Source organism: Leopardus geoffroyi, chromosome B4, assembly GCF_018350155.1.
Source record: "Leopardus geoffroyi isolate Oge1 chromosome B4, O.geoffroyi_Oge1_pat1.0, whole genome shotgun sequence".
Taxonomy (NCBI): Eukaryota; Metazoa; Chordata; class Mammalia; order Carnivora; family Felidae; genus Leopardus; species Leopardus geoffroyi.
In genome coordinates this window covers 67,801,893-67,822,434 of record NC_059341.1, presented here as the reverse complement: position 1 = coordinate 67,822,434, position 20,542 = coordinate 67,801,893, and the positions used below count along the sequence as shown (strand labels likewise).

The window sequence follows — 20,542 nt, the reverse complement described above, 5'->3', positions numbered from 1 at the left end:
TTTGAGTGTGTTACCTTGAACAATTTCTTTAATCTCTCTGAACTTGAGTCTCTTTTGCATTGAAGACCTTACAGGATCAGGCTCTTGGAGATTAGAAGTTAAGTACATAAAGCTCCTAGCACAAAGCCTGGACTGTTGAAACAATCACACACCCTTATTACCAGCAGTGGTTATAACTTACATGACCAGTGCTTATAGATCTTTCAGTATTCTTAAACATATAACTATGCTGACCATAGGATACTGAAACCTGATGTTTCCATCTTGGAAAAAAATTTTATAGGACTTATAAGAAGAATTTTTTAAGTATCTAGATTGGTTTATCTTAAAGCATGTTACACTTTTTAAAAAGGTGGTAATTTTACGTCTAAATCTAAGCTATAATTTCCCCAAAGTGAAAAAAAATAAAACAAAGAAAAAGTATTAACCTAAAAAGAAATTTTTTGATAAAAACTAACTTTAAATCAAACTTTAAACCAAAGTAAACTGCCAACCAGTATTATTATATTATGACATAATACAACTGACTTAATTGGAAAAATAATTTAAGATGTACTTTACCTCACCAAATCCCAAGTCCCATGATGGATTAGAATGCAATCCTTCCAAAGAGATATTACCCCTAAGGATCATAAATAAGATGCTTTTAAAGCGTGCTTTAATCCTACTGAAAACCCTTGTTCTAAATTATTGTTCCCAATGTTGGTTTCAGATCAGAATTACAAGGGAAGCTTTTCAAAAAACAGATTCATAAGCTCCAACCTAAAGAGCTTATTTATTTTATGTGGATCAAACTTGGCATTTTTAATTCAAAAAAATCGCCCCTTCAAGTTATGTGGACCGTTAGCCAGATTTGAGGACCATGTTCTAAATCACTTTCATAAAGTACATTCAAAAATTCAAGGTCTACAATGTTTTTTATTCACACGTTTCTGAAAATTTAAGTATCTGTCAACAAAGTAGCTACTTTGTTGATTTTATTAAGTTGTGAATCTACATTTTAGTTCATTTGTTGTGTCAATCCCATAAAAATAGCATTTATGTACTCTTTTTATAAACACATTTTAAATATTTCCATAAGAAATACTTTCAGAATAAAAATATATTCTAGTTCATGATTTTCAGTGACCAAAATCTGACTACATCATAATCACTACAAAAAAAGTTTGGGCTCTTCTGAAACTAGAACTTTTGTTTAATTACCTAAAATAACAGTCCCATAAACTGTTAATATGCTTGCTTATGCTATTAATATTTGAATTCTATCACTCTCTTGTTCTGATTTTATACTAACCAAGCAATCTTCCCAGAAAGAACTGCCAAAAGTTGGAAAATATGCTCACCATGCAAGGAAGCATTGCTATACATGTGACTCTTCTATTTCTTACTATAAATTAATAAACTGACACTATGGTGGATATATAAGTTTCTTACATACGTAAGTCAGTTTTCCCAAATCTAATTAATACTATCATTCCAGATATTTTTGCACTGCAAATATGAGCACCATACTCTCAAGTGGGGTGGTATTACCAAGATTCTGGTAAGTGGTAAGCCTTCCTTGAGGCTGGTCTACCCACTCTCAGACAGCTATTCGCCTACCTCATTTTGCATCAGGTCAAACCTTCAACATGCATTATACTAGATCCTGATTTGTATTTCCTGGATTTACCTAAAAACTTACATATAATTCACCGGATGTTTCTGGATTTCATTCTGTGGTGTCTTCTCTTGGCAATCACTTTCAAATTTTCCTTTAAAAATAAAAATATGCACTGAACCAAAACCTTAACATAGACTATCTCTGTTTTTTAATTTAAAGCTTATGACCCATACAGAGGGGAATTACTGATACAAAAAGTCATATAATACAATGCTATTGTTAATTTCATAAGGCTTCCTAAACACACACACACACACACACACACACACACGAGGGCACGCGTGCGCGCGCATACACACACACACACACCTAAAACTGAAAACAAAAAAAAAACCCAATAAATTATGTTTTTCATGTATGACACTCACCTTTATTTTCAGAGCTGGCTATACAACAATCCTTCTTAAAAGATATAGTAAAAGTATTTCTTTCATTATTGTTGTACTCTTTCTGATACTTCTTGTTTGGCTGACACCTCTCTGGATAATGTGTTTCATTAAAAGTCGAACAACCAAAAGTCAACTCTGGATCTGTAAAAATACTTCTAATGCATTGACCAGCTGAATGATTTTTATCAGAACTTGTGTTTGCGCAATTATCTCCCATACTGTCATAACCACACTTGTCAAAGGTTTTCTTTATCCTCTGTTGATCTGTGTTTAATAAATTGATCATATTTTCACTAATAAAAGAGTTACAATTCTCTGATATAAGGCTGGCTGTTGGCTGGTTCATGTCTTCAAGAAAATTTGAAACCTCTCTTCTATTTTCTCTCCAAATAGGTTGTACTGATTGTTTTTCAGTAATAAAGTCTGTTTGTCTTTGCTCATTCATGCTTCCACAATCTTCACCCATAACTCTAACAGGTCTTCCAGTAAGGAAATTCCTATTTCTTGGACTTTGGGATACATAAAAACATATTTAGAAAGAAAAAAAAATAGGGCATTTTCATTTTGAAGCACTTAAATTCTTAGAGAACATATCAAGTAGCTACTAACAATTACCTAGACTATGTTTTAATTTTTTTTAATTAAAAAAATATTGCTTTGGGTGGGAATTTGTCTAATGTATTCTTCTAGTGCTTTAGTAAGTATAAAATTAATCTACAATTAGTTCAGTATTTCAACATGAAAAATTAGTATGGGTTCAATTTACTATTATATTAATAAAACAAAATATGCCCAACCTATATATAGTTTGTTTTCTGTAACAAGATCTAGTGAATAACCTAGACACTGTGTGTAGCTGCTGCTTCATTTAACCAGGGAAAGATATTTAAAGACTGTAGAGAAAAGTTTTCTCTGTAGAGAAAAGTTATTCTGTGTTAAAACATAAAATCAAATAATCATGGGAATCTTAGAACAGGTTTTTTTCAACGTAACAATTCTAAAGTTCTCAAGGCAGAAAAATATATATACAAGTGCGTATATAAGTAATCTAAGATATAAGATAAATTAGATGAAAAGATAAGACTAGATAACTTTTAAGTTCCTTCTAATGAGGAAATCATAATTCTAACATGTCCAATTTGTATCAGATCAAAACTATCATAGAACACAATTAGAAATCAAGATATTCTGGATTTTGTTGCCATTGACTATCAACAAATTTACCTGGGATTGAGTTGTTCCAAAGATTGGAGGTAACAAAGAAATTTAGAAAAGATATATAGACCACCAAAACTCTGATTTCCATTTTTTAAGTTATTTATTAAATACTTAACGAGCATGTACGTCTGCTGTGTTTCCAGACACTATGCCATGTGTTGTGGGCAGAGAGATAAAAGAGTTAAGTTTACTTTTAAGCAGAGAGAGATGTTTTACCCATGTATGTTCATAGATAACGATCCTACACTGTTTCTCAATATAGGTCTCATTGATGTTTTGGACAGAATGATGCTATTATGTTATACCAAAAGACATAACCTATACTATGCAGTAATATACATCTTAACACCAGAGAAATTTTATTACTCTAAATAAAAAAAAAAATAAATAAAACGTAAAGGAAGGCTTATTTATGTGTATTAAACACATTTAATGTATTCCTACTATGTAGAAGGAGACAACACAGCTTATATTCTAGTTCAGGAAAATTATAAATACATAACCATTAGGGCACCAGGGTGAGTCAGTCAGCTAAGTGTCCGACTCTTGATTCTGGCTCAGGTCACCATCTCACAGTTCGTAAGATCAAGCCCCATGTTGGGCTCTGCACTGACAGCACAAAGCCAGCTTGGGATTCTCTCTCTCCCTCTCTCTCTGCCCCATCCCCTGCTCGTGCTCACTCTAAACAAACAAATAAATAAACAAATTAAAAAAAAAAACTTTGGGGAAAAAAGGAAAATTCTTAAAATAATTAAATACTTAACCATCAATAAGTACAAAGGGTAAAAGAAATAAATAAAAAAGATAATTACAACAGTTATATAGATGCTACAAGATCACATGATGGAATAACTTGTGTTAGAAGTCCTGTATCAGATAGTTTGGTCAGGAAAGTTCCTAGTAAGGAAGTGATAAATAAGAGAAAGAAACAGAATGGCCAGACATGTGAAGAAAGGAGTAAGCATCATCAAGGGAATAGAATAAGCATAGATTTAAGACTGGCAGAACACTTAAGGAACAAAAAGAAAGGAATAAAGCTTGAATAGAATCAGTGAAAGAACACCTATGATATAAGGTTTTAAAAGAACCCAGAGTATACAAAACTTCACTTTTTTATTCAAGTATAATTAACATACAGTGTTATATTAGTTTCAGGTGTAAATTATAATTCAATAATTCTATGCATACTCAGTGCTTCTCACAGTAAATGTACTCTTAATCTTCACCTATTTCACTCATCCTCCCCACCCATCCCTCTCTGGTAACCACCAATTTGTTCTCTAAATTTAAGTGTCTGGTTTCTTGCCCCTTTTTTTATTTGTTTCTTAAATTCCATATGAGTGAAATCATATGGTTTTGTCCTTCTCTGATTGACCTATTTCACTCAGCATTATCCTATCTAGATCCATTCATGTTGCTGCAAATGGCAAGATTTCCTTCTTTTTTATGACGGGTAACATTCCATTATGGATATATACATACATCTTCTTTATCCAGTCATCTATGGATGGACACTTGGGTTGATTCCATAATTTACTATTGTAAATAATGCTGCAAGAAAAATAGGGCCGCATATATCTTTTTGCGTTAGTGTTCTAATTTTCCTTGGGTTAAGTACCCAGTGGTAGAATTACTGGATCATACGGATAGAGCTTTATTTGTTAAGAGAGCAATAAGAAACGCTGAAAGGTTCTACATACAAAAGTAAAACTGACTTGCATTTTGCCTTGAAAAATATGAGTTTGATTGCTAGCTGAATATAAATTTCAAAACTTCCAACTAGCCAGTATCAAGTAAGAGGAACTAGATTTCCCCTTTTAATTGACACAATTTAAAAAATTGGACAAAATATAGGACACAAAAGTTTTCAGACATCAACCATCAGGTAGAACAGGATAATGATCTGAGAGAGAGAGAGAGAGAGAGAGAGAGAGAGAGAGAACGCAGCAAATGAGGTGAACCCTAGGATTGCTCCTAGCTTACTGCCTACAGATTATAAAAGCCACAAAACAGGGGCGACTGGGTGGCTCAGTTGTTAAGCATCTGACTTAGGCTCAGGTCATGATCTTACAGTTTGTGAGTTCAAGTCCCACATTGGGTGAGCATGAGCCCCACTTGAGGTAAAACACAAGCTCCGGTGAGCCCCACTTCTCTCTCTCTCTCCCTCTGCGTCTCACTCACTTGCACCCTCTCTCTCTCAAGAAAAAAAAGCCACAAAATAAAAACAGACAACGCAGTCAGAGCTCACAGATTCCCTTTGTTGAAAAAACAGAGCTAGATGTTCAGAAAGCATACAGAGAATAGAGTTCACAGGGCAAAGTATCATGAAGGGAAGTGCTTCAAAGAAAGAACTTTGTAGATCTACAGAGAGTTCTCAAATCTCCAGCTAAGTACTGATCAGCACATGCATAGGAAGTAATACCCAAGGCTGGGGTGTGGAAGGGGAATAAAACATCTAAAAGGAGAAGATGGAACAAGTCCAGGAACTCACACATAGATGGAAAATGTATTTCCATCAGCCAAAGTGGAAAACCTCATAATTCAAAAGGAATCAGAGTACTCAGAAGTATACCTCAGCAGGGGGCAAAATTAACCATAGACTAAAGGCATATCTGGTCCCACTTAAAAAGTTAAAGCAAGCCTCGGGGCATCTAAGTGGCTCAGTGGGTTAAGTGCCTGACTCTTAATTTGGTCTCAGATCATGATCTCACAATTCTTGAGATTGAGACCTGTGTCGGACTCTGAACTGACAACACGGCCTGCTTGGGATTCTCTCTCCCTCTCTCTCTGCCCCTCCCTTACTTGCTCGTGCACTCTTGCTCTCTCAAAATAAATAAACATTAAAAAAAAATAGTTTTTAAGATAAGCCTCAATAAGATCATACTATTTTCAAGTAGCTGAACTGTATCAAGAACAAAGCTTACAATTTATACAGATACAAAAATTTCCAGACACCAGAAGGATGAAATTCATAATGTACATAATTCAAACAAAATTACCAGGAATAGAAAGAAACCAAAAGTTACAACCCATAATGAGAAGAAAAATCGATTAGAAATAGACCAAGAAATGACACAAATGATAGAATTTGTAGACAAGGACATTAAAATAAGTTATTATGACTATATTCCCTATTTTCAAGAAGTAAGAGGAAAGACTAGGCATGTTGAAATAAATGCATGGAAGATATAAAGAAAAATTAAATCAAACTTCTAGAGATGAAAACTATACTGAACAGATTTGAGAAGATGAGACATCAAAGAATATACAATTAGTGAGTTTGAAGATAAAGCAATATAATCTATGTAAGGTGAAACAAAGAGAAAAATATTGAAAATATAAAAACAAAACATTAGCAAACTATGACACAACTTCAAGTGGGCTAACTTACATGGAATTTGTGTCCCAAAGACGAGAAAGAAATCAGAAAAAAATATTTTAAAAGTTAATGGCTAAACTGTTTTCAAATTTGATAAAAATGGTAAGTTCACAGATTTAAGAAGCTCAACACAGCCCAACACAAGAAATGGTAAGAAAATGAACATCCTAAGCAATGGATAAAATCCATAGTAGAAAGTCGATGGTAGAGAATACATGATGGAAAAATCTTAAAAACAGAAAAATTGTATACTGCATATACAGATATTAAAAATGACAGCAAATTTCTTGTTGCAAAAATGCAAGTCAAAATACATCTTTCAAAAAGAATACAAGAGAGACAAATACACAAAAGATTAAAGAATTAATCAATAGCAGACCCTTCTAGAAGAAATATTAAAGGAAGTCTTTAGAAAGAAAATGTCACCAGATGGAAATCTAGATCTACACAAAATAATGAAGACCATCAAAAACAGTAAATTTGTACTTAAATATAAAAAACATGTTTTCTCATTTTTTAGCTCTTTTTACAGATAAGCAATAATATATTACTAGATCTGTAACATGTATATAAGTAAAATATATGAATATAACTACACAAAGGCCAGAATGGAGAAATGGACGCATACTATGTTATTATAGTGTACTTGAAGTGGTAAAATTTTAAGATACTTTGTGATAAGTTAAAATATACACTATAAACTAAAGCAACCACTGAAAAACAAAACAAAACAGACATAACTAATAAGCCAAGAAAAAAATAAAATTAAGCCATTAAAAAAACCCACTCAAATTAAAAAAGGTAGAAAAAGAGGAAAAATAAACAGATATGGGACAAATAAAAAATAATAAGAGAACCTACTGAAACCCTACCATATCAATAATCACAAAAAATGTAAACCACATTCTTGACCATAACACAAGTCTCAACAAATGTGAAAGGATTCAAATCATACAAAGGATGTTTCCTGTCCACAATGGAACTAATTTAGAAAGATAACAGGAATGCCTTAGGATGTCTAGAAATCAAACAACAAATTTCTAACTAACTCATAGATTGAAAAAGAAATCAAAAGAAAAATTAGGAAGATATTTAACTGAATGAAAATTAAAACAAAACATATCAAAATTTGGAGAATACAGCAAAAGGACCAGTTAGTGGACAATTTACAGCACTAAAACACCTTTACTGGATAAGAAAAATGATCTCTGATGAATGACCTCAGCTTTCACCCTAGGTAAACATCTCTAAATAAGAATAATCGGGGGGGGGGGGGGAGCAAAAAGATATATGCATTCCAATGTTCACTGCAGTATTATTTAGAATAGCCAAGATATGGAAACAACCTAGTGTCCATCGATGATAGATGAATGGATAAATAAGATGGGGAATACATATATATATATATATATATATATATATATATATATATATATGTGTGTGTGTGTGTGTGTCTGTGTGTGTGTCTGTGTGTGTGTCTGTGTGTGTGTCTGTGTGTGTGTGTCTGTGTATGTATGTAATGAAATACTATTAGCTATAAAAAAGAATGAAATCTTGTCATTAGTAACAACATACATGGAACTTGAGGGTATTATGCTAAATCAAATAAGCCAGAGAAATAAAGAAAAATAACATAATTTTACTTATGTACCTAAAAAATTAAGAAAAAAAAACAAACAAACAAGCAAACAAAACAAAACTAATGGATACAAAGAACAGACTGCTGGTTGCCAGAGGGGAGGGAAGTTGGGGAGTGGGTGAAATGGGTCAAGTTGGTCAAGGGGTAAAAAGTCCAATTATAAAATAAGTAAGTCATGGGAATGTAATGGTGACCATAGCATGGTGACTATAGTCAATAATATTGTATTGCATACTTGAAATTTGCTAAGAGTTAAATCTTAGAAATTTTCAACATAAGAATTTTGTAACTTTGTATCCTGACAGATGGTAACTATACTTATTGTGATTATTTTATAATGTATACAAATATTTAATTACACTGTACCTTAAACTACTATAATGTTACAGGCCAATTATACTTCAATTTAAAACAGGAAAAAGAAGGAAAAGGCATAACTTATCTGTATTAGCAAGGAGAGAAAAGACATCACTACAAATGTTAAAAATTTTCAATACATAATAAGAGATTATTTTCAGTCAATAAATTCTACAACATAGATAAAACATAGATATAACCCTTGTATGACAAACTACCAAATTTCACTCAAAGAAAAAATATTCAGACTAGCCTTGTATTTAGTAAAATATGGAAATTATAGTTTTTAAAAAAACCTTCCCACAAAAAAAGACTCCATACCAATTGGCTTCATTGATGAACTCTATCAGACACTTAAGGAAGAAATTGTATCAATTCTACATAAACCTTCAGAAAATTACACATTAGGGAATACATCCCAAGTCACCCTATGACATCAACATTAGGCTGATTTCAAAACCAGACAAAGTTATCACAAGGAAAGAAATATAGAAAAGAATAACCCTCATAAAGATTAATGCAAAAATTCCTAATAAAATTTTAGCAAATCAAAAACAAGAATGCATAACAAGGATAGCATGCTATAACTAAGTGGAGTTTATCTCCTGAATACAAAGCTTATTTAACATTCAAAAATTAATCAATATGGGACAGACTCTTGGAATAAGTGAAAAGTCTGGCAAATCCTGTCGCCCAAAAGCAATGACAGAAACAGATAACACTTGCAGAAACAATCATTGCAGAATCTGGACAGTAACCAAGGCATACAATAAACTGAGAAGCAGTACTTCAAGAAAAAATACTAAACCTTAACACTGAACACTTACCACTGTGGAGCCCTGGGAAGTTACCTCCCTCCCACCCCCAGCTCCATGGCTGATAGCTCTACCAATGCTTAGTAGTCTAGGAATGAGGACAGAGGAGCCCCATGCCCAGGAAATTTGCCAAAAATAACCATTACCTTGGTGGCAAGCCCTCAGGAAAGCCCATCACCACAGCTAACTGGGGTTGCTATATTTGGAGCAAGCAAAAAACCATCCAGAAATGTCATAGGGAGATCAAGAAAACTCCCAAATACCCCAGCGGTCTGAAAGGCTGCATACATGTGTAAAGCTGTATACACACTCAAGAGAGGGCATCAGGTATCTACTCATCCCTGACTGAATGTGAGTTCTTGCACACAGAAAAAAAGCCTTATTAGCTCAATATGTTTAAACACAACCTCCAAGCAATCATTGGTTGACCTCTAAGCATTGGTTAGAGGGAAATTTACAGTTTTAAATACTTATATTAAATCAGAAGAAAATAACAAATCAGTAAGTTAAAGTTACACTTTAAGAATCTACAAAATACACACACACACACACACACACACACACAAAGGACAAACTAAACCCAAAGCAAGCAGAAAAAGGAAATTATGAGCATTAAGACAGAAATCAATGGAATGGAAAACAGAAAAATAACAAAGAAAGCAAATGAAATGCAAAACTTAGTTCTTTAAAAATATCAATAAAATCTTTAGCTATATTGACCAAGAAAGAAAAGAAATACACAGATCTAGAATTAAAGAAGGACATCACTACCAACTTTACAGAAATTAAAAGGTTTTCCAGGAAATACTATAAACAACTTTATCACACAGCTAACAAATTACACAACTTAGATGAAATGGATAAATTCTTAGAAAAACACACATTACCACAATTGACTCAAGAAGAAATTAGAAAACCTAAAGACGTTAAAATATATATATAGTAGTTAAAAGTCATCCCATTAAGTAAAGCAGGTGCAAAAACATTTAAGGAAAAAAAATATAAATCCTCCACAAATTCCTTCAATAGAGGACACATTTTCCAACTCACTCTACTGTAAAGTCACTATCAACTTTAGTACCAAAGCCAAAGACATCACAAGAAAAAAATCAGACCAATTTCTTCATGAACAGAGATGTAAAAATTATCAACAAAATAATAGCAAACCAAATCCCACAAGATATGAAGAGAATTATATACCAAGATCAAGCAGCTTTTATTCCAGGAACCTAAGGTGGTTTAACATTTGAAAATAAAGTAATATACAATATATTAATAGAATAAAAGAAAAAAAACTACAAGATAATCTCAAGAGACACAGAAAGAACATTTGACAAAATCCATACTAAAAACTTTCAAAGAACTAGGGATAGAAGGGAATCCCCTAACCCTGATAAAGGGTACCTACTAAAAACCTACAACTAACATCATGATAGTGTAAGGCTAAATGCTTTTCTCTAAGACTGGGAATAATACAAGCATGCCCACTCTTGCCTTGCTTGTTTGCTATTCAACACTATACTAGAGATTCTAGTCACTGCAGTCAGCAAGAAAAAGAAGTAAAAGGCATCCAGACTGAAAAACCATTAAAAATATCTCTATTTATGGACAACATAATCCAGTAATAGTGAAAAACCTAAAGAATCTACAAAACCACTAGTAGAACTAATAATGAGTTCAACAAGGTCACAGGAGACAAGATCAATCTTAAAAAAATTAATTGTATTCCTATATACCAGCAAAGAACAATTCAAAAATGAAACTAAGAAAATAATACCACTCACAAAAGCATAAAAAGAATAAAATGCTTAGGAATAAATTTAGCCAAGGAAGCACAAGGTTTATTGAACACAATACATTACACTAAGAGAAATTAAAGATTAAATACAATGGAATATTGTTCAGCCATAAAAAAATAAGGAAATCCTGACATTTATGACAATATGTATGAATATAAATGACAATATGCTAAGTGAAATAAGCCAGACACAGAAAGATAAATACCATGTGAACTCACTTATATGTGGAATCTAAAAAGTCACATTCCAAGAAGAAAAGAGCAGAACTGCCAGCTGGGGAAGGGGGCGGGGGTGGAAATGGGGAGATACTAGTCAAAGGGTACAAACTTACAGTTAAAACACAAGTAAGTTATATTTGTCACTAATGTACAACATAGGGACTAGAATAATACATTACATATTTGGAATCTGTTAATAGAGCATCTCTTACATAGACTTAACACACACACACACACACACACACACACACAAAGGAAACTACATAAGGTGATGAATATGCTAGTTACCTTGACTGTGGTAATCATTTCACAACATATATGTATATCAAATCATCATGTTGAACACCTTAAACATACGATTTATTTGAATTTATTTTTGTCAGTTATATCTCAATAAAACTGTGGGGGCTGGGGAGAGAGAACATTTCAAGCATACTGGAAGGTTTTCTCATGCTCCTCCAAGTTTATAACTCCCAACAGTAACCACCATTCTGTTTGCTGTCACCATACATTAATCAAGGCTGTCTTTGGACTTCATATACATGGAATTATACAATGGTCCTCTTTGGTATGGAGTTTCATCCATGTTGTTACTTGCTACTGCATGTTATCTGTAGTTCATTCTTTTCCATTTCTGTGTATTATTCCATTATATGATTATATAATACTCTATTCTTTGTATTGAAGTAGAGTTGACACACAATGTTTCACTAGTTGCACGTGTACATATAATATTTTTTTAATGTTTATTTTTGAGAGAGACAGAGACAGAGACAGAGAGACAGAGAGAGACACAGAGCATAAGCAGGGGAGGAGCAGAGAGGGAGACACAGAATCCGAAGCAGGCTCCAGGCTCCAAACTGTCAGCACAGAGCCCAATGTGGGACTTGAACCCACGAACCGAAAGATCATGACCCAAGCTGAAGTTGGATGCTTAAACAACTGAGCCACCCAGGCACCCCTTTAATATTCTGTTCTTGGGGCGCCTGGATGGCGCAGTCGGTTAAGCGTCCGACTTCAGCCAGGTCACGATCTCACGGTCAGTGAGTTCGAGCCCCGCGTCGGGCTCTGGGCTGATGGCTCAGAGCCTGGAGCCTGTTTCCGATTCTGTGTCTCCCTCTCTCTCTGCCCCTCCCCCGTTCATGCTCTGTCTCTCTCTGTCCCAAAAATAAATAAATGTTGAAAAAAAAAAAAAGAAAAAAGAAAATATTCTGTTCTTAATGGACATCTGGAACAGTTCAAATTTAAGATTACTATGAAGAAAGCTTCATTCATATTACTATGAATGAAAGCTGCATTCAAAAAAAAAAAAAAAAGAAACTAATAGGAAAAACAATTCATGCTTGTGAATTGGAAGAATCACTAATTTTAAAATCACAATTTTCCCCAAGTTGATCCCCAAATTCCAAGTGGGCTTGCTTTCTCTCTCTCTCGCTCTTTTTCTTTTTTCTTTTTTAAATAGAAACTGACAGGCTGGTCCTATAACTTAGATGGAAATGCAAAGACCTAGGAGCCAAAACATTTTGGAAAAAGAAGAACAAATTAAAGGACTCATGTAGTTCCCAATTTCAAAACTTACAATACAGCTACAGTAATCAAGACAGCGTGACACTAATATAAAAGCAGACATGATTGATCAATGGAATGGAATTGAGATTCCAGGGGATAAATAAATTACGTTTTTCGGTGAACTGACTTTCAACAAAGGTGCCAAAACAATTCAGCAGGGAAAAGATTTTCTTTCCTTTCCACAAATGCAAATGATGAATTTTGAAACTCACTTCACACCATATATAAAAATTAACTCAAAATGGATCACAGATTTAAATGTGAGATCTAAAACTACAAGACAGGAGAAAACCTTCATGACCCTGGTTTAGGCAAAGATTTGTTAGCTATGACACCATATGCAAGATTCATAAATGAAAAAATTAATAAACTGGATTTCAATCAAAATCAAAACCTTTTTTTTTTTTTACTTCAAAAAGAAAATTACAGAAATAAAAAGGGTAAGCATTTCACCAAAGATATGCAAATAGCTAATAAGCACATGAAAAGCTGTGAACATCATTAGTTGTTAGGGAAATGTAAAATTAAAACCACAATGAGATACATGTATCCAGCCTTTTCAAAAGCTTACATTATGCCACTTCGCTTTTATGAAAGGATCTACGTTAGTACCTATTTTTACTAACCCAAGGAAATCTGAAAAGGATTTTTGCTTTTACAAAAAAAAAGGTGAGAAGTGAAAACAGCTGTCAGTGTTTGTTCTGCAGCAAGCTGTCAGAGACGCGGCATGCACACCGTACCCTGAGCAGCAAGAGTGGCACTGCCAGGCTCCTTCCCCAGAACTACACTCAGCATCTCAGCATCAAGCTACTGCGGCTTTGAACTGTGTCTGCGCGCATCTGTGCCTTATCCCAATTTATTTTGTGCATCATTAGCAAGATGTGTCCTAAGATATTAGAAAAACCTAAGGGAGATTATTTTTTGGGGTCTGGGAAAGCTCCAAAAATTTTCCATATAAGTTAATTGTAATTGCTTCTTTGCTTTACCACACCATTTCAGTTATGAAAGGTTTCATAGGAATGCTCTGCTTTCAGATAGAGGGAGAAAGCTGTACTACTACTGACTAAATCTTAGAAGACTGACTGTACCAACTGTGTCAAGGAAGTGTTGCAACTGGAACTTTCATACATTGCTGACAGGAATGTAAAATGATTTACATCACTCTGGAAAATAGTCTGTTGGTTCCTTAAGAAAAGTTACATATACACCTATCATATGACCCAGCCATTCCACTTGCAGATATTTACCCAAGAGAAAAGAAAGCGTATGTCCAAAGACTTTTATATGAACTTTCAAAACAGCTTTGTTTGGAATAGCCAAAATTGGAGGGGAAAAAACCCAAATGTCCATCAACAGATGAATAAATTGTGCTGTGTCCATACAATGGAATACTACTCTGCAATAAAAAGGAATGAATATCAATGCACACAACAAACAACATAGAAGAATCTCAAAATAATTATGCTGAGTGAAAGAAACTAGACCAAAAAGACAACATACTATATGATGCCACTTACATAAAATTTTAGAAAATACAGACTAATAGAAAGCAGATCAGCAGTTGCCTTAGGCTGAGAGTAAGGGATGCGAAGTGGCCAGAGGAAGATTACAAAGATGCCCAAAGAAACTACCAATGATGATGAATATGTTTATTATATTTGACACAGGTCAAAATTTAGCAAAGTGCACATTTTAGATAAATTCAGTTTGTTGCACGTTGATGATACATCAATAGAACCGTAAAAAAAATAATAATAATAAATGGATCTCAGGACAGAGAAAACAAAAAGAACTGTTATGTGGTTATTACAATTATCCAGGCTATAGTCAGTAGTGGCTTAGACTGGGATGGAACCTATTGAGGTAGAAATGTGAGTAGTTAACTTTAAAGCTTATTAAAGTACAGAATTGGCAATACTTTGTTGATGTAACAGATATTGGCAGTTGAAGGAAAGGAAGCAATCAAGGACAACTTTAATTTTGGTGTAAGCAGGTGAGTGAACAGTAGTGTCATTTACTAAAATGAGGAATACTGGGATAGGATTACAGAGTCAAGGTTTCTCACCACTATTACCAAGAGTGATTCAAACTGGTTTTACAAGTTTAATGGATTTTAAAACAATGAGCCAGGATTTATATACAAATAGCTAGAAAATAAAAGTGGGGCACTGATCAACTACCACAAGTATGAAAAATAAATATGTTTATGATACAGAAAAAGAACTAGCAATTTATGGATGTTATAAAACAAATGCAAACACGTTGGCTCAAAAGAGCTTTTTTAAATAATTGGAAGGTAGACTGTGCACATTAGAAAATAATTACTTAAAACTATTTTAATTAAATGCTCATTTAACTTCCAGTGTTTTTTCTAGAAGTATTACTTAGGTTTGTCTACATTTCTAAAAAAAATGTGTCCATTAAAATCAAATTAATATTCAAAGAATGCTGCAGCCTCTTTATTTCCTTCAAAAACTGCTTTCCTGGACGCCTGGCTGGCTCAGTTGGTAGAGAATGTGACTCTTGATCTCAGGGTTGTTAAGTCTGAGCCCCATGTTTTGTGTAGAGATTACTTAAAAAATTAAAAATCTTTGCTTACCTGTTTAATCTTTCGAATAATGACCCAAATTGTGCTGTTTTATATGATGGACTGAGAGCATCTTGATTTTCATTTAATTTGGAAACCAAACTATTAGAATAATTAACTTTAATGAGCTGAAAAAAGAAAGAAGAATCTGCCAAAATGGTAAATGTACATATACACAATTTAAATTATTTACCATAAAATACCATTCAAGTGGATCTCGATATGCAAAAAAAAAAAAAAAAAAAAAAGTCTTTTCTGGTTTAAAAGAAAGTAATTGTGTCCTTATTGAAAACAAAATAATGTGCTAGCAATAAAAGCAATACCGGTATTTACATGATTGTTAAAATAACAGAACTGATACTATGAGGAGTACCATTTTCTCAGAGGTTAACAAATATATATATTTTTTACCACCTTACACACCTGTCAGAATGACTAACATTAACAACTCAGGCAACAATAGATGTTGGCGAGGATGCGGAGAAAGAGGATCTCTTTTTGCATTGTTGGTGGGAATGGAAGCTGGTGCAGCCACTCTGGAAACAGTATGGAGGTTCCTCAAAAAATTAAAAATAGAACTACCCTATGATCCAGCAATTGCACTCCTAGGTATTTATCCAAGGGATACAGGTGTGCTGTTTCAAAGGGACCCATGCACCCCCATGTTTATAGCAGCACTACCAACAATAGCCAAAGTGTGGAAAGAGCCCAAATGTCCATAGATAGATGAATGGTTATATACAATTGAGCAAATTATCTCTGACAGAAAATAATTTGTCTAAAAAAAAGAAAAAAAAAACTAACTGTACTTATCTGTTTTTTCCATTTACTGAGTAATCTTAGAATGCTACTTTAATCTTTCTGAATATCAGTATCATTGAGTCCAAAATGGGAACATATGGAAAAACTTGTGGAAACCAGATGAGGTAATCCATGTGTTAATATGGATGGTACCATATAATGTATGACATTACAGTGGCCCAACACTAATTTATCCAGTAATAATAATTTATATTTGTAACATATTTTATTTATTAGCCATGAAACCTAGAAATGAGAAGTCCAAAGACAACCAATGACAAAGTCAGTAAAAAACAAAACAAAACGAAACAAGGGAAAACAAAAGAGATACTCAGAAAAAGAGGGGGAGTCAAAAGTCAGGGAGAGCTAGAAGTAATGTCTGGAAATACATGTCACATCTCAGTTTCAAAGAAACAGTGACAGAAATGCAGGGACAAAGTCATCTCATGAAGTGAAAAACACAAAAACAGACCAAAAGAGAAGAGAATACTGTATGTTGGCTCTATACTACTTTTTCAAAGACCAGCAAGCCAAAGCCTACTTTTTCTTCTAGCCTGTTTTTTCAAGTCATTTTTTTTGTTTTACAGTTTCATTTTAATTCTTCTCATTTTTTTTGAAACCACTCCATATAAGCAATTAAAGACTTCTCTAATACTTCACAATGTGACACTACATCCTGGACAGGAACATTAGCCTCTCTCTCTTTAATTTTCTCCTCTGGGTATTAAGTATATTATTATTTACCCCTCTGGAGATAATCACTAACCTGCAGCCTAAAAGCAAAGATTATTTAAGTAAAGATTACAGAGAGTTTTATTCTCTATCCCATAATCTATCTAGGATGCACATTTTAGTCTTATAAAATGCAAACTAATAACTAAATGGTTTTTATTGTATCATTCCAAAGTTAATGGATCCTTATATTAGTAAGGATAACATATCACTGGAATATAATACTTCATTTTCTCTTCTCTGGAAAACAGAAAACATATTTTAATAAATATCTTAATAAAACTGAATCATATCATTATATATTATATATAACATACCATATATAACTATAATTTATAAAATTGCAATTACAAATTTATAAACTATAAATTCATTTATAAGTGACAAATACAGAAATATGGCATAAAACCAGTGCATGCTAAAAAAATGGGAAAAATTCAAAACTAAATATCGCCATTAACAAGACATCATGTTTATATAACCATTTTCCCCCACTACCACTATACATTAGTATAATACATAATTTTATTTATTTTTTTAAAACTCTCTATATAATCTAATAAAATGACTACTTGTATGGCCTATGGCAGATATATTTCAGAATTTTAAACTCTGGATGTTTTTAGATTTTTAATTTTAGAGAATTCAATGACTGAACATTTTAGCACTACACATCTCCATCTATACAAAAAGATTTGTATAGTTTGAATTCAACTGCACATAACCAGTTGTCACCTGTCAAATCATAAAAAAGAATCAAGCCATCCCAACTCCTACTTTAATGGATTACCATGACATCACTGAGATTATGTACTGCTCTTCATAGGGTCCTTTCCATATCATACAAATTGGACCACCATGACATCACCAACTAGTCATTTACTGTGCTTACCATCATCAGCTCTTATATACCCATACTGAACTATTTTCAATTTCATTGTCAATTATTTTATAAAAGGATGATGATTTCAAATATTTTTAAGGAACATTCCAATTTTTGAATTCATAATCTTTTACAGTACAATTAAATTTTGACCAAAGAGGAATTATTATACCTAACTGACATCCTAAATTGGCTCTATCTATAGCAATTCACAACCATTATTTTTTAAATCCATCAGAACAGAAAAAAAAAAGAGCATTTCATAAAAATACAATAATATAAAATGTTAAGTCTAGTGATTCAAATGTACCTGCTCATCCTGCTTTTTTTCATATGCAACTTTCTGAGGACTAGGTGCTGTTCTGGGAATGAAATTTTGTTTTGTAATATTTCTGTTAGAAGATAACTCTGCTGCGAAGGATGGTGGAGTAAAACTGCAATTTTCTATTCTGTTGAACTGAGGTTCAAACATTCTTTCTGAGTCCATTACTTGTGACAACTATAGGAAAAGATACAACCACTCGATTTGCCAAAATATATAAACTAGAAAAGAACATAGTCAAATAGAAGTGGAAAAGGTCATGGACTGCAGAAGAAGTTCCAAGGAAAAGTAAGTCATCAGTAATTAACAAGACTTCTTAAGACGAGAGAGGCTAAGACATGATAGGTTATCAACTAAAATTGTACTTAAGAGCTCCTTTCCGTCTGCCTTTCTTACTACTGATCCACCCTCAAGTTTCATGCCATCTCCAAATGACAGGAAATTTGAGTTTCACTGACCCACAATTCAGGTAAAAAGATTTCCAAAAGATTTTGGTATCACTGCCATTCTCTGATGTAGTTTAATTTTGGCAATTCAAAGCAAAGAAAGATAATAATGTAGCATTAAACTTTAAAATTTCAAGCTTTAATCACAATCTATAGATTTTCTAATTGATTAAAATTTTATTTACTAAAAAAATCATTTGCAATACATTGAAAAAATAATCTTGAGATCAGTGGAAATATTGAAAATAATTTGATATAAAATAATCCAGTCACTATGCTAGAAGAGAGGAATTTCTCAGCTTATCATATTAACCCAAATCAGGAATCCCCAAATGAATTATCCTTTGTAGCTCATCAGTAACAAGGAGAATCAATTGTTATATACACAGAGGCCTAATCTACATTACTAGAACTCCAAAGGGTTCCTCATAAACAATCAGTTAAAATATTCTTAAGGTATAATTTTCTTATATTGAAAACTTTAGGGGCGCCTGGGTGGCTCGGTTGGTTAAGCGTCCGACTTCGGCTCAGGTCATGATCTCACGGTTCGTGAGTTCAAGCCCCACATCAGGCTCTGTGCTGACAGCTCAGAGCCTGGAGCCTGCTTCGGATTCTGTGTCTCCCTCTCTCTCTCTGCTCCTCCCCCGCTTATGCTCTGTCTCTCTCTCTCCTTCAAAAATAAAAAATAAAAATAAAATTAAAAAAAAAACTTAAAAAATAATTTAAAAGACTGTAAACAAAATTTTAAAGGACAATTTTCTCTGATATTTGAAAAATTTATATCATTTGGTGGTATGTTACAATTGTTAAAGTAACTTAAAAATTTTTGTTTTAAATCTCACCTGAACTGGGGCAAGTTCTTTCTTGTTGCCTAGTCTTTGATAGTACATACAAATGAAAAGAAAATGTTAAGGTTAAAAAAAATAGCTGGCAATAAACTTATCTTTTTCTATATATTTAAAATGCATACACTTGTATACAAATACACAAAAACATATAGAACTCTAAATCATTCTCTAATTTTATAAAAATTGTATTATTACTCAAGAGACATTTTTAGGATGAGGAAAGTCAAACTACACATATAAAATACATAGTATAAACATTAGCTCATTTGATAAAGGTCTTAATAGTTTAATAATACTGTTAACAGCCAAACCAAAAAAAAAAAAAAAAAAAAAACAGCTAGAAGAATAAGTCCTTCATACATTTTCCAATGAATAAAACAGTACTGATAATGACCTGTTTAAATACCTAAATAATATACAACCTAGATAAAACCTACTTGTTTTCTACATCATCAATGCAGAGCTTAGATGGTATATAGTGAGGTGACATTGGAAGTTCTAAATCATGCTTTCTTAAGGGCATTTTTATATCTCTATGCATATTCACATGGGTTGGTTTTCTCACAGTTTCTATAATGAAAAAAATTATAATTATAAGAAATAAGAATAAGATCTTTTAAAAACAATGTTTGATATACAATGTTCATTAAATAAATGTACATCTTAGAAATCTACTAAAACTACCTATATTCTATATGTACTAGAAGTCATTACAGCACTAAAAACTGTCATAAATAATTCAAATCATCTCTTTTTCATCATCTTACATAGTCCTCATAAAAAGGGCCATAATAATTCAGTTCTATTGTTTTCTTCTCCCAAAACTTCCTTGACCCCCAAACTATATCAGATGCTATGTAATACATGTCCATACCAC

The 20,542-nt window shown here is 33.0% G+C and overlaps 1 protein-coding gene across 2 annotated transcripts in view; it reads right to left on the bottom strand.

The window, feature by feature from the left end:
- The window catches only part of CB4H12orf40 (chromosome B4 C12orf40 homolog), a 57,905-nt gene that overhangs the window by 29,678 nt on the left and 7,685 nt on the right, over positions 1–20,542 (bottom strand). Inside the window, exons 3-9 of one of the 2 annotated variants that reach the window (XM_045464017.1) lie at positions 20,103–20,235; positions 19,660–19,693; positions 18,360–18,548; positions 15,646–15,761; positions 2,032–2,561; positions 1,685–1,754; positions 562–622 (exon numbers count right to left, since the gene is read on the bottom strand). In XM_045464017.1, coding sequence (XP_045319973.1) covers positions 562–622; positions 1,685–1,754; positions 2,032–2,561; positions 15,646–15,761; positions 18,360–18,548; positions 19,660–19,693; positions 20,103–20,235 — 1,133 coding nt within the window. The remainder of the gene's footprint in view (positions 1–561; positions 623–1,684; positions 1,755–2,031; positions 2,562–15,645; positions 15,762–18,359; positions 18,549–19,659; positions 19,694–20,102; positions 20,236–20,542) is intronic. The other variant, XM_045464018.1, reaches the window with a different exon arrangement.